Here is a 15,124-nt window from a genome sequence, read left to right on the forward strand (position 1 = left end):
GCGGCGTCTCAGGAATAAAAGATACTCAGTGAATCAAGCAGCTCTTTTCCAAAAGCAGCCAGCAGAGATTTTAACTTGGATATGGACTCCTGTACAGACCTTGCCTGGTGCTGGGCCCCATGTGTCAGGTTCTGTTGCCTCTGTAGGAAGATATGAAGGACCTGGAGATGGTCCAGCCTAATGCCACACTATGATGACAGTTTGGGAAGCCAGCCTTCTGATAGGAGTGCAAAGGAATTGGAGTTATTTAGCCTCGGGAACAAGGACTGGGGGCGGGAGGGAGGTAACTGTCTGTAAGTCCCTGAAGAAATGTTGTGCAGATGGTCTGGAGTGAGTTCTCTTCTTCATCTGGTGAGAGGAAGGAGTGGGTTGAGTCTGCAGTGGGTGATTAGTCATTCACAAAGGACTTGTTGGCTTCAGAGATGACTTACATGGAAAGCGATGGAGTTGCACTTTCTGGAGAGTTTACATTAAAAAAACACAACAGCCCCATACTTTCAATAGAACCTTGTTCTACTTGGAACTGTAACTGAGTAGATTTTAATTTGGGGCCTCTGCTCTGTTCCATTCCTTGTGACATACCTCTTCCCAGCTTGTTTACAGAATGTAGGTAGTGGGAAATTGTTGCATGCTGTTCATACGAAAAAGAGGGGAGAGAGAGAATATGAATATTAAAAAGGTCTCTAACAGACAGACCTGGTGTTTGAAAACTCCAGCTGGCAGTTACTAGTGTCTGAGCAGATTTAGATTCTGAGCCTCAACTTCTGTATCTGTAAAATATAGTGTAATAGAATGCGTTGCTTGAAGGATTCCTGCATGGATAGATTGACGTTCCTGTAGCCAGTGCAGAAGTGTCTAGCACAGTGCTGGGCAGATCGCAGATGCTGGGCGAATGCTGGCTTTCCTGCCATTCAGCCGCCTCTGTTGGCAGAAGAACCAGTGAGAGACACACCAACAAGTCCTGTAGATGGTCTTAGGAGGGAGAGGCTGGGGTGGTTCAGAGCCATCAGGAACATTTAAGAAAAGAGGGGACCCGAGCAGAGTCCTAAAGGCCAGGTGGGATGTAGGTTGTCCCGAGGCATGGAGTGAGCCCCCAGCTTGTCCATATTCTAAGGCTGTGGCTTCGCAACCAGAGAGTGTTTCAGTCTCTGAGTTTGTTAAAAAATTCTGATGGGCCAGGCACGGTGGCTCACGCCTGTAATCCCAGTACTTTGAGAGGCTGAGGCAGACGGATCACGAGGTCAGGAGTTCAAGATCATCCTGGCTAACACTGTGAAACCCCGCCTCTACTAAAAATACAAAACTTAGCCGAGCGTGGTGGCAGGCGCCTGTAGTCCCAGCTACTCGGGAGGCTGAGGCAGGAGAATGGCGTGAACCCGGGAGGTGGAGCTTGCAGTGAGCAGACATCGTGCCTCTGCACTCCAGCCTGGGTGACAGAGCGAGACTCCAACTCAAAAAAAAAAAAAAGAAAAAAAAGTGACATGATTGGTTTTAATAAGGAGTAGATTCCATCTCTGGAGAATAACTTCTACTTTGTTTTAGAGAGTGGCTCCCAGCTGATTTTTTTTTTTTTTTTTTTTGAAGTTTTCCTAGCACACAGTAGGGATATAGTGAGAATGTGGGCAGGCCTCACTCATGCACTCAGCCAGTGTGGCTCACCAGCTCACTCTGTAATGAGTGCTGGGTGCACCTGAGCATGTGTGTCCCAGGAGCCCATCGCCTGTGACAGGGCCATGGAGTCCCAGAGTCTGCGTCTGAGGCCTGCGAGGGTTGGTGTGTGTGGGGATAAAGGAGAACGCAGACGCTATCTCAGACCCCTGGGGCAGCAGCATCTGAACAGGCCCAGTCCTACATGGGGGAAGGGGAATTCCGTGTCGTGGATACTCCAGTGAGACTGCTGCACACGCTGAACCCGGAGATTTGGTGTGGACCGGACGGCATGTGGCCGGGGCTGGGGCATGAATGCACGCAGGAAAGTAAGAGAGACACATCAGGACCGGCCTTCCAAACCTCTTTGTAGGATGAGGTTCTCTTTTCCGAAGACTTTACAAAGGAAAGAGGAAAAGACTGGCCACATTCATTAATTGGAAATCCAGAATTTCCTTCTAACTGTCACGCTAATTTCTGTGTCGCTTTTCCTTTCTTCCTCAGCCTCCTGACAGTGGGCCTCCGCCATTGCCAACGTCCTCCCTCCCAGAAGGTTATTACGAGGAAGCTGTGCCGCTGAGCCCCGGAAAAGCTCCGGAATACATCACATCAAGTGAGTGGCCAGCCCCGCCCAGCACGCTGCCTTTGTGATTGGCAGGACTGTTGCAGAGCCTGTCCCCTTTCTGGGTAGGAAGGGGAACTGGGCATTATAAACCACCACGGGCCAAGTGCTTTTTGAACCCAAAGAGGTTGTCAGCACAGGAAAGGTTTTCAGAAGGACACCAAGACTAAGGAAGGACACTCACGTACAAGCCTCTATTCCAATTGCTGTCTTCCTTGTGACTCAAAGGTAGTGAATGCTTATTACTGTGGCAACAGGCATCATCTTTGCAGAAGAGAAATGGCAATTTGTGGTATATTTTTTGGTTGTGCTACAGTCCCCACTTCCTTAGTCTTTGACCTTCTTGAGCTGCACCCATCCTGCCACGATTAGAGCAGTTTCCACCAGGCTGGCTGTCGGGCTGGAAATAATTGGGTACAACACAAACAGGCATCTTGGTCATAGACTTTTGGTTTTTTCTTTTTTTGGGGTACAGGTTCTATTAGATGATTTTTGCCTAAGCCCTGGTTCTCCTGGCCCCAGTTAGTGGCCTGTTGGTAGCACTCAGAAGTACCTGTTTGTTAGTACCCAGCTTCAAGTTCAGATGAAGCGTGACGTGCTGATGTTGAATCTCCGGAATTCATTTTTGAATTGGTGGCTCCATGTCTCCTTTCAGTATCTGTCAGGCAGGGAGCTACCATCTCATAAGAAAGTTGAATACCTGAATGTATGTCAACTTACGGAATCCAGCTTGCGTTTTAAAAACGAAAGGTAGGTAAGTGGAAAGTGACAGAGTGGTTGCTGATTGTACTCAGGAGGCTTCTGTGTGTGGTCTCCAGCCTTATCTGTCTCCCAAGGGAAATGCTTTCCTTTTCCCCAACATTGTTATACTGTTACCTGCCACATAGAAACTTTGCATTTCAGATCTTTCTCTCTTCGGCAGTCTACGAGCGCAGCTGTTCCACCAAAGCAGGATCTGTCTTGATGATTGGAAGGCGGTTGTTACAGGAGATTCCCCTGTTGGCATGCTTCTCTGAGTGCGGAGAAGGGCTGTGGAGAAGCCAGGCCAGCTGGACTGCATGCCCCTGAGAGCGCCGGCTGCTCCTCCTCGCCTGTCTCCTTAGCTTCTGGAGCAGTCGAGGCATAGACTGGGCTGAGCGTCAATACACAGTTGTTGTGCTCTGGATGAGAAAAGGGATAGTTCTGATAAGGTGGTCATGGATTTTTCAGTTTTGAGAATAATTTATCAACTCTTTAAGAAGATAGTAGATTAATGAGAAAACAAATTAAATGTCTTGATACAACTCAGAACTTCACTGGGTTCCTTTCTTTGTAATGGCAGTGAGTAAAGACAAGAATGTTTTCTTCTTGAGGGTATTTTCTAGCATTTGGAACGTATGTCTCTGGCCTTCCCCCTGCAGGGTACTTTCAAGGCTGGAAACGGGGATTGTTTGATTTTGGGGGCTGTCGGTCATTTTCATTCTGAGGAGCTGCACGTAGCTGGCGGATCACGGCCCCTTCAGGGGTGCTGTTCCTCAGCCGCTGAGTCCGGAAGAAGAGGGGACTGGGGAACTCAGGCCTGGGGAATGAGGAGACAGCAGTGATGACGCACAGTGGCTTCTCCAATCACACGTCTGCCGTGGGACGCTCAGTTGATGGCCCTAGGACACAGCCGCCCCTCCCTTGCAGAGCAACAGCCGGCGGTTGACTTGTCTGCTCAGTTCAGGATCGTACTGCCCTCGGTTAGATACGAACTTTGAGATGGTTTTGTCGAACCTATGTGGGTTGTGGTCTCATCGGAGAAGCCAATCCGTTTCAAATGTCACGGAGGGAGGAGTTTATTGAAGGAATGAGGCCGTGTGCAGTTGTGAGAACTTCTTCCTTGGAAGAAGCACAGGCAGTTTCTGCTGTGTCTGGTCAGGCTGGCAGCTGGGAAGAAAGCTGGATGAGGATTGGGGAAGAGGAGGGACAGACAGACGGGAGCCTGCGTCTCTCCTGATGGCACGGGTGACCGGCAACAGCCCACGTGAGCTGCAGCAGTCCCTGTCCCCGTGCCAACCTGCAGAATCTGGGGCCACTGCTTCCCTCTGCCCTCCACATCATTCCCAGATTTCTCTCAGGGCCACCGTAGCCCAGAATCAGAAAGGGAATTTTGGGAAGTGTGATTCCAGCCTTGCTAGGTTGATACAGTAGAAAACCACCACAGTTTATCTTTGGTCAACTTGGTACCCATGCATACCTCTTTTAGCCACATTGAATTTCCAAGTAGAGACGAGCAGCGCATGCTTGGGCCTAACATAATTCACCATCACCCAAGTGACAGAAAATCCCCAACTCCCCACAGAGGAGACAGAGCCCCTTTGTCCAACATTTGGATGACATCCATTCTCTTCTAGAGCCTGTAAACCAGATTCCAAGATATTAATACAAGGTTGACTCCTGTTAGCGCTTCTTATGTGAGATGGTAGGGGCCTGGGAGAGGGAGGAAGAAGAATTCATTTCTGTGTACACAGTTATATTCTTATCAAAACAAGGAAGAAAAGCCTAGAACAGGTTCAGTCTCCACACCTGGTCAGTGTTCATGGCTAGAATCGACCACTTCCTTCTACTGTCCCTTTCGTATTCCCGCTGCCCTCAGCAAACCTCTTGGTTGGTCATGGTTTTTTTCTTGGTGGGTGATCCGACTTCCTTTCCTGAAAGGTCTGGACCTTCAGTAGCACTTCTGTATTGGATGGCCATGACTTTTCATTAACTTTAATCAGAGGGTGTGAGAACACAGAGGGGGCACTCAGGGGGTCTTCCAGGTCCCCTGAGTGTTCTTCCTTACTCCCACTGTGGGGTAATCCCACTGTGGGGTAACGGCTTCCTCATGGTTGGGGTCCGTCACCTCAGCCACTGCCGGAGCCGCTTCTTTGCCTGTTACTGACATGAGGAGCCCAGTGTGGCCAGGTGGCAGCTTCTGCTTCCAGTTTAATGAAACCATTGCCCTGTCTTGCCCTTAGACCCGTGCAGTCCAGCATTTTAGGGAAGGAAAGCAAACATTTCGTTAGTGGGTCACTGGGGGTGATAGGGAGAGGGGGCTCCTCGCGTTTCACCCCTCGATTCTTGGGCTGTGAATCTGGGCTGTGGGAGAAACAGTACCACCAAGTCAAAACCTATATTGCCAGAAGATACTCTGAAGTCTGTTGCCCCCAAGCCCACAAGCTGTCACCAGTTGGTTGGCACTCTAACTGGATATTAAAAATATATGTATTTTGACCTATTGGGCAAGCGACTTCAGGGTGCTGGAGACTGTGGCAAGGTCAGTGAATTTCCTGAGCACAGAGCCATTGTCGTGTACTTCATTTGCTGTAAATGAGTTCCCTGGTCAGAAGCAATGGTGTGGGGATCCCATCGTGGAGAACGGGACATTCCCTAAGGCCCTGTGGACCCAGAAGGCAAATTTTAATGATCTCTTCATGATGGAAGTGGACCAGTGATAACAACCTGCCATGAGGTGCCAGCTGATATCCCAGGGATGGTGTCAGGGCGTAGGGGTGGGGTGGGGAGGTTGATGTTGGCGTCTGCTGTTGGCAGGTAGGGTACTCGGAAGTACCTGGAGTCAGATTAATTTCCAGGAGTGAAGTCCGTGTTGCTGAGTTCATGCATAACCTCTATTCCTGCCATCATGTCCACATGTACATGAGCCCATTTGGACAAGAAGTCTGGGGAATGAGGCTGACTGATGTAGAAACAGTGGGTGGTGGTATTTACCCGAGTATGGAGAATGAGGCTGACTGCTGTAGATACAGTGGGTGGTGATATTTACCCGAGTATGGGGAATGAGGCTGACTGCTGTAGATACAGTGGGTGGTGATATTTACCCGAGTATGGGGAATGAGGCTGACTGATGTAGATACAGTGGGTGGTGGTATTCACCTGAGTATGGGGAATGAGGCTGACTGATGTAGATACAGTGGGTGGTGGTATTCACCTGAGTATGGGGAATGAGGCTGACTGATGTAGATACAGTAGGTGGTGGTATTTACCCGAGTATCAAGATCCTCTTCTGCTGAGGTCTGTTTACATCATGTGCCCATTTGTGAAGGTCTGTTGACAGCATCTTCTGCATACCAGTTGTTTGTTACTTGTTTTTTAATCATGTTTCTCTTCATTGTCAGTCATCCAACTAAACCATTAGGCAGCGTTCGTGAATGGTTGTTGAGGGAGGAGGCAGCGCACAGGACTAAGGGCTCCTTGCTCGCTCACGTCTTCTGGCGTGGATGGAGCCTGCTCTCACACACCCACTTTGATTTGAGGATGGAGTGCCCCTTCATGGGTCAGAGAGCCTGTGGGCCATGCAGGGCGGCTTAGGTTTCCTCTTCTCTTGGTGCCCCATGGTGAAGCCTGACGTCTCTGCCAGGGCTTCGCTAGCCGAAAGTAGTTCCTCAGAAGTAAGGTGGTTCTCTGTAAAGGATGGTGTAGCCGTGCTCCAGACTCCCAGAGGTCCACACTCACCTCCGCTGGGTGAACCTGCCAGAGTGTCCATTACCAGCCTGCGGAGCGGTTAGGGTTTCGTCAGAAAAGCAGAACCATTACGATGTGGATAGAAGACTTATTCTAGATTAGCCTTGCACACTTGCGGAAGCTGTTGAAGTCTGTGGGTGACTGTGGCCTGAGCACCTGGTAGGACCCACCCTCTGGAAGGAAAGCTGGCCGTGAAGCGCAGGAGGTCAAGGGTAAATGGAAACCCATGAGGTCAAACTGCAACTCATCTATGAGTTCTTCCAGACTCAGTGACACGAGTGACCCACACAAGATGCAGGTACCCTTGGCTCTGGAGTTGTCCAAAACACTGAAGCAGGAGAGCCTGCAGCAAGCAGCTGGGGGACCTGAGCCCATGGCTGCCCCACACCAGCAGGGTGTGCAGCGTACCAGAGCTTCCGCAGGGCCTGGCGCCCTGTGCTGGCCTCAGAGATGGGCCTACTTGTTTCCTTCTTTCCTACCGGGTCCCTCACAGCTTCTCTTGAGGCCAACCCTACCCCAGACTATACAGAGCAATGGAAGTGGCGTTCCAGTTAGCTACGTTGACATAGCATAAACTCACTACAACACTCGTTGGGTGTTTTGGTTTCAGACGTAGATTTCAGTTTTATTTTCAGCTTTCTGATTCCTCTGTTTTGCTCTCTTCCCTCTCCCTCCTCCAGGGGGATTGGTTGAAATGGCATTTCTGATGTTATGGGGCGTGTGTGTGTGTGTGTGTGTGTGTGTGTGTGTGTGTGTGTGTGTGTGTGTGTGTGTGTGTGTGTGTGTGTATGAAATACATTATGTAATGCCGCTGGTTTTTGATAATGAGCACCCACTTCCTCAGGCCCCGATGTTGGATGGGCATGTGCACAAGTATGTTACACCTGCTTCTGGAGTTTCAGGTTCACAGGGAGCTATCCTGTGTCCCTCATTTTATCCTCACAATAACTCTCAGAGAGACAAGATTATCTTAAAGACACTGAGTTTCAAATAAGTTAAATGACTTACTCTCTTCCTCTAGAGTGAGATCTTGGACTTAGACTGGCCATTATCAAACATAAGTCAGATCTCTGCTCTATTCACAGCCTTCTCGTGGCTTCCCATTCCACTCAAAAGTTAAAGCCAGAGTTCTTCTAAGGGCTTCTCTCCTCATCCCTTTACCTACCACCTGTTCCTCCCCTGCTCACTGCCCTCCACCGCCAACCCCAGCCCCTTTTATACCGTCCCAGCAGCATGAAAGAGCAGAACATCTGTAATGCAGAAGGATAGTCATTGTTCAAAACTTCGTGGCCCTTAAATAGCTCTTGTATTTTGATCCTGTAAGAATCTCAAGTAGAAAAGTGTTTAATGATATTGCCAAAGTGACGATGTGGGATGGAGAACCTTTCTCTGCACTCCAAATGCCTTGCCTTTCACAGAGTTTTGTGGGGCGGCCGGAAGGATCGAGGAGAAAGCCCTCTGTGAGTCTGAAAACGCTAGACACAGCTGCAAAGCACCGCCATCGTTCTTACGAAACGACAGTGAGACCTGACGGAGGAGCTCCAGAAAGGAGCCGGACTTCAGCGTTGTGTTATTTGGACACATCCCTACTCTCCGATAGCCCGTTTGTCCTCTCTTTTCCCCTCACCCAAGTGTGAGAACAAAGAGGGCCAAGGCTTTTGTCTGTTTTGCATCTGGCAGGTAATATGCGCTCAGTAAACACTTACTGATAGATGAAGGGCTGTGCTTTTTCCACTCCTTTCCTTTGTTCTGTTGATTTTTCTATGCTGAATTTCAATTCAAGTTTTTTTGTTTTTTTTTTAAATTGTGAAACATCTAATATTGTGCTTGCTCAGTCTTGTGCCCAGAACTAGAACTTCAAGAGAAATGAGGGCCACAGCTCCTGCCCCAGAGGAGCCATGTTTTCTGCCAGCCTCTCTCCACTGCTTCTGAAAAGTGAGGTCAGAAACCAAGACAGAGGCCTGATGGGTCTCCTGCTTATGGCCTCAGCAAAACCAGTGCATTGAAACGAAAAGGCAGGGTCTCCGTGGCCCTCCAGTCCCCTTGAGAACACCTGCTCATCACTTAACCTTTGTCTGTGGTTCGTGTGCTTTTTAAAGAAATTCTTATGTAATTTGGGTGGAGAGAAGGCATGGCCCCTTAGAAAGTCGTGACACCCTAACCGCCTTCTCAGGGCACCATTCCTGGCTCTGATGTGCAGTGTGTATGGGATTGCCATTGCTTTTATGCAGGTTTTTTCTGGAATGAACATTTTATAGTTAAAAATAGTAGTTTACTGGAGTGTTCCTTAATTTCATCAGCACGACACTATGATAGCAATTCCTGCCCATGAAGCTAGTTTCTGGTGAAGAGTGTGGTGGTGCATTTGAGGTGTGAAGTTGACTAGATTAGGAGGACCTAGGGAACTGGTGAAGCATTATTTTTGGGTGGATCTGTGAGGTGTTTCCAGGGATCACTGGCATGTGGGTCTGAGTGGCCCACACGGGGAAGACCAACCTCAGTGTGGACAGCACCGTCCGATAGGCTGGAGGCCCAGAGAGGACAGATACAGGAAAGCCGATGGGCCTCTCTTTTCCCTGAGCTGGGAGACATCTTTCTCCCTTGGACGTCAGAACTTCAGGCGTCCCGGCCTTGGGACCCCAGGACTTATACCAGCACCGCTGCCCTCCCCCACTTCCCCTCCTCCTGGATTCTCAGACCTTCATCTCAGACTGAGAGTTCCACCATCTGCCTCCCTGATGCTGAGGTTTTTGGACTCGGACTGAGCCATGCTATGAGCATCCTAGGGTCTCCAGCTGGTAGACGGCTTGTTGTGGGATTTCTCAGTCTCCGTAAATTACGTGAGCCATGCCCCCTAATAAATCGCCTGCCTGCCTTCCTTCCTTCCTTCCTTCCTTCCTTCCTTCCTTCCTTCCTTCCTTCCTTCCTTCCTTCCTTCCTTCCTTCCTTCCCTCCCTCCCTCCCTCCCTCCCTCCCTCCCCCCTCCCTCCCTCCCTCCCTCCCTCCTTCCTTCCTTCCTTCCCTCCCTCCTTCCTTCCTTCCTTCCTTCCCTCCCTCCCTCCCTCCCTCCTTCCTTCCTTCCCTCCCTCCCTCCCTCCCTCCCTCCCTTCTCTCCCTCGCTCCTTCCAGCCAGTCACCCATCCACCTGTCCATCCATTCATACATCCATCCATCCCTCCGCCTGAGCATCTGTCTATCCATCCATCTGTCTAAACTATCTATCTATCTATCTCCTGTAGCTTCTATTTCCCTGGAGAGTCCTGTCTAAACTATCTGTCTATCTCCTATAGCTTCTATTTTCCCTGGAGAGTCCTATTTCCCTGACTGATACAAAGAGCATTTTCTAATCAACAACGTCCTTTCAACAGAGGTCACACGCTTCTGTTGTTGGCCCTTTGGTCTGCTGCCTTACTCTACACGAAGTGTAGACATCTGAATGGGATGGACCTGATGGTGTCTAATCAGTGTCCCCTCTGAGTACCCCTGAAATAAAACCTTCCTGTTCATCTCTCTGTGAATACCTGTACCACTTACTACAAGACTAGAAGGCAATCAGGAATTCTTTTCCCTGCTCCCCATTTCTGAGTTTTTCATAATTTTTCACAAAGCGTTCATTACCTCTTAATGTAATCCAAAACCCCAGTCCCCCAGACGGTGAACTTCTCAAAGTCCTAGACCACAGCTCTGGCTGGTGGAGCTACCAAGCGATAGCCTGAGTGAGAGTCTCTTCTCTTGATTGGGTCATCGCTAAGCATACTTTTCGGAGAGTTCATTATCCTTTAGGCTCGGTAACTTCTGGCTGTTCCTTGTTTGCTGCTAAGTTGGCTGGTTTTTCTAAAAATCGGTCTGTTGTTTCTACACTTTTAGAAGAAGGCAAGACATGAACGTAATTGTCTTTTTCATAACTGTAGACCTCAACTCATTCCCAAGGGTGAAAGGGCTGCTAGAACATAGTTTACTTTTTCCGTTTAAAAGCAGAAGGCCTGGGTTCACGTTTCAGTCCAAGCCTGTGATCCTGGATGACTCTTGTAGTCTTTGAGCCTCATTCTTCCTTTTCTCGGAGTAAGACTAATGTCTTATGTGCCCATCTCCAAGTGGCTGGGAGGTCCAGTGAGATGGTGGATGTGAGAAACCTTTGTAAATTTGGAGCAGGCCTGACTTTTCATGGCTTTATCCTAGCACCTGCTATGTAAATATAGATAATTTTTAAAAAGTGCCTGGCATAGAGTAGAGCTCACAACATATTTGTCGAATGAGTGAAATCAAAGGTAGTTTTCCCATTTATAGCTAATTGACTCATTAAATCTTTACTTCATTATTTACTGAACTTGATGTTCCAGCAAGTGGCCGAGCCCTGAGGGCTGTGTGGTCCTCCACGCCACTATGAGAATCTTTCTGAAATAAAGCTAGGGTGATGTCCATGGCCCCTCCAGAACCCCTCAGTTTACATTGGATCGTAGCACAGCACGCGATCTGCGGTCTGGCCTCTGCCTGTCTTCTCATTTCATGTTCCATTGTTTCCTCCCACATACCCTTGTTCTGGCCATGCTCACTGTTTTAAAAACCCTGTTGTTGTAAAATCTATTTACCAGAAAGTATATAAAATATGAGTATATGGTCAATGATTTATTATAAAGAAGCCATGTGTGTAACCACCATGCAGGTCAGGGGTAGAACCCTGTCAGCCCCAGAAGCCCCCTGCCCCTTCCTAGCACAGCCAAGGGTAACCATGGACTTGGCTCTGTGGCCTCGCTCACGTCTTATCCAGAAGCTGAGAGGGACCCACTGCGCCTTGCCAGCATCTGATGCTTGTCAGTGCCTTCACTCACTGCATTTCTCCTTCTCAGACTTTTTCCTCTGGTTGGCAACAGCTTGTCTTGAGGCCTGGCTCTAAAGTGACATCTTCTCTGCCTGTGCCCCTGCGTGAGCTGCCCCTCGTTCCCGGCTCCATGACAGCTTGCATTTTGCCCTAGACTGTAAAGATCTCGCCCCTCCACCCCCGTCCAGCAGAGCTTTGGCAGCAAGGGGAGCGTTTTTCCCCCGGGCCCCCAGTATCCACTTGACATGTGGGACTTGAATGAAAATTGGAATGTAAGTAGCCACCTGTGGCTGCCGTGTGAAGCGGGGGTGCTGGGTGGGTGTAGGTGCTGATGGGTGTGTGGGGTGAGTTGGAGGGGGATGTGGAGCCAGTGAGAATGACCCACCTGTGGGCGGAGGGGTGATGTGAAGCAGGGGGAGAATCGGGGAAGAGACCTGTGACCTAGACCAGGACGTTCTGTTCGCCTCCAACCTTTGAGTCAGCCCTCATCGCGTCCCTCATGGCCTCTGAGCTGCTCCTGTTTCTTACGTCGTCCCTTCTTCAGCCCATTCCTAGTGCCGTTGCCAAAGTTACCTCTTCAATCTCCTTAGTTTTTGCTTAAAATCCTTCCTGGACTTAAAGAAAAAAAAAAGAGAGTCTTGTTCTGTTGCCCAGGCTGGAGTGCAGTGGCAGGATCCAGCTCACTGCAGCCTCGGACTCCTGGGCTCAGATGATCCTCCTGCCTCAGCCTCTTGAGTAGCTGGGACCACAGGCGGGCCCTGCCATGCCCGGCTAGCTTTTTACTCTTTATAGAGATGGAGTGTCGCTATGTTGCCCAGGCTTGGTCTTGAAATCCTGGGCTCAAGCGATCCGCCTGCCTTGGCCTCCTAAAGTGCTGGGATTACAGGTGTGAGCCACCACACCTGGCCTCCTGGATGACTTTTCATTGTGGAAAATTCAACTTAAACTTTAAATCTTTCCATTCCTCCCTGTTCATATTGAATCTTTGCAAGGAAATTATAAAACAAACATGATTACTGAGTACAACTTAAACTCCAGTTTCCAGCAAGTAAAGATATGAGTTCTCTTCTGTGTAGACTCTGTGCTTTTTGGCACTTGTGCTGCATTGCACAGCCAACTGCATTGTCCATTGTTCTCCTTATCTCTCATTCATTTATCATTTAGGTGTTCATCCCTGAAGTATGTTTTGAAAAAGAAACGTGTTCCAGATGATTCTGGGGGCTGAGGGGAATTCAGAGATGAATCAGATCCTGTCTCAGGGAGCTTATCACCCAGCACAGCTGAAAGTAATGAGAGGAAAGACGGTCGCCGGTATTTAGGAAGCACTTTTACTACGCCATTCACCCTACCGAGGGCTTTGCCAGTGTATTTTAAATACATTTAACAGTGCTTCCTTCTACAAGTTATTTGGGTACTTGCCCTGTGCCAGGTACTTTGTTAGGTGCTGGGGAGATCACCTCCAACAAGATGGTCTCCTTTTCTTCAGGGGGCTTACAGCCTGCAGTGGGGGTCAGTGTTGAGGTGTGCTGCCATCCGCTCTGTGGTGGGCCATGTGGAGACTCAGACTCGGGGCTTCCACAGCAGAAGCTCGTCAGTCCTGGAGTCCGGGTTAGACCGCCAGCACGGTTGGGTTCTGGTGAGGCCTCTTCCTGGCTTTCAGATGGCTAAATTCTCACTGTGTCCTCACATGGTGGGGACAGAGGTCTCTCTCTCTTCTTATAAGACCACCAGACCTGTGGGATTAGGACCCCACCCTTAAGACCTCATTTAACTTTAGTAACCTCCTAAAAGCCCTATCTCTACATACAGTCATTGAGGTTAGAGCTGCAACACTTGAATTTCGGGGGGGACACAGGTCAGTCCATAGCACCCAGCTTTGGTGATTCAGGGAGGGTTTGCTGGAGGAGATATCAGGAAGTTAAATCCCGAAAGATGAGAGCACTTACCAGGCAAAGGCAGGAGGGCAAGTGGATGGACAGGAAGCTTGCTAGAGGGCGTGGCACATGCAGAGACCCTGAGGTGACAGAGGGGCGATATGTTTGGGAAACTGTCAGTCACAGCAGTATACATGCCAGTGTGTCACAGAGTGAGATGGGCTTCATTAGAAGGACAGGCGTATATTTCTGTGAAAGTTCCCAGGATGCCCCAGAAGGGAGAGGTGGCTGTTGGTGGCATCTTGAGTGTCAGGGATGTTGTGCGTGTGGGGATGCCAGCAGGGAGAGGCAGATTGCAGCCTCAGGAGGACTTTGACATAAAGGTATGGACGCAGGAGGGCAAGGGACCTCCATGGGCAAGAGTTCCATGTGGCGGAACACACTGCAGAATGAGGATGGCGCTCGTCCGGCAAGAATGTGGCGAGGAGTCCGTGTCAAGCCAGTGTCGGGTCAGCGTAGGGTCCGGTCCATATGAAACAGTCTAGAAACAGTTTTTATAAACACAGGATTTGTAGGCACTTCAACTTTTCGTTGAGTTTCCACTGCCCAAGTCTTAGCATTGTGTTTTTGTTATTATTGTTTTTTCCTTTAAGGAGCAGAAGTCCCTTTTTCATTCAGTTACTTGGTGATTAAAAACATGATGATGTGCTCTTGAGCCCAGGGGTAAACTTCAAGGTAAAAAAGTCCTTTTACCAGTGTATGGTTATTTTTTACAGATTATGATTCTGATGCGATGAGCAGCTCTTACGAATCGTATGATGAAGAGGAGGAGGATGGGAAGGGGAAGAAAACCCGGCACCAGTGGCCCTCTGAGGAGGCCTCCATGGACCTGGTCAAGGATGCCAAAATCTGCGCCTTCTTGTTGCGGAAGAAGCGGTTCGGCCAGTGGACCAAGTTGCTCTGCGTCATCAAAGACACCAAGCTGCTGGTAAGACATTTGGAATCGCTTGCATTTTTGTAAGATTGCTACACTCAAAAGCCATGGAGTTTATATCCAGTCACCATTAACATCAGCTGTGCAGGAAGGGCAGCGCTCAGACCTCAGCCAGGTACCCTGAGCTCACCGCAGTCCCACGCCGGGGGCCCCCACGCACTGTCAGGGAGCACTCACCCGTGTTGTGTGTTCAAGGTTGCTGGTTTCCCAGCTCCAGAAGCAGCCAGCAGACAAAATCATTCCCATTCCTGGGCAGTGCCTGTGGTTTGCGTCTGTGGAAATGCACAAGATTTTAACTTGCCAGGAGTTGCAAGATGGATTTTCTCATTTGTAATGAGTCAGTGGATTCCTCAAAGCCAGCTCATAGAAGTGGGACGGGGAGCAGCCAGGAAAGGAAATTCTTTTGGAAAGCTTAGGGCCAATTTTTTTTTTTTTTAATCTGAGAGGCAGAACAGGAAGACAAGTAAGGAACAGAGAAGCAGGGAAGGGGAGAACCTGGACCTTGCTGTGGGGTTATTCCAGTGGAGGCCCCAGCAGGGAGGCTGCAGCCCAGGAGGACGCTGTGTGGCATCCCTCCCTCCTCCCTCCTCCCCACTCCCTGTCCACCTTCCTTTTTTTCCTCCTGCCCTTTTTTAGAAACCATGGCTGGTTATTGGAATTATGAACTTTAAGAGTATGTTTTT

General features: G+C 49.4%; 1 protein-coding gene across 4 annotated transcripts in view; it reads left to right on the plus strand.

Annotated features, from left to right (window-relative positions):
• AFAP1 (actin filament associated protein 1) overlaps positions 1-15,124 on the plus strand; it is a 192,549-nt gene that overhangs the window by 90,747 nt on the left and 86,678 nt on the right. For all 4 annotated transcript variants that reach the window (XM_025385958.1, XM_025385961.1, XM_025385962.1 and 1 more), the window contains exons 4-5: positions 2,152-2,260; positions 14,224-14,435. In XM_025385958.1, the coding sequence (XP_025241743.1) occupies positions 2,152-2,260; positions 14,224-14,435 (321 nt within the window). The remainder of the gene's footprint in view (positions 1-2,151; positions 2,261-14,223; positions 14,436-15,124) is intronic.

Source organism: Theropithecus gelada, chromosome 5, assembly GCF_003255815.1.
Source record: "Theropithecus gelada isolate Dixy chromosome 5, Tgel_1.0, whole genome shotgun sequence".
NCBI classification, from domain to species: domain Eukaryota; kingdom Metazoa; phylum Chordata; class Mammalia; order Primates; family Cercopithecidae; genus Theropithecus; species Theropithecus gelada.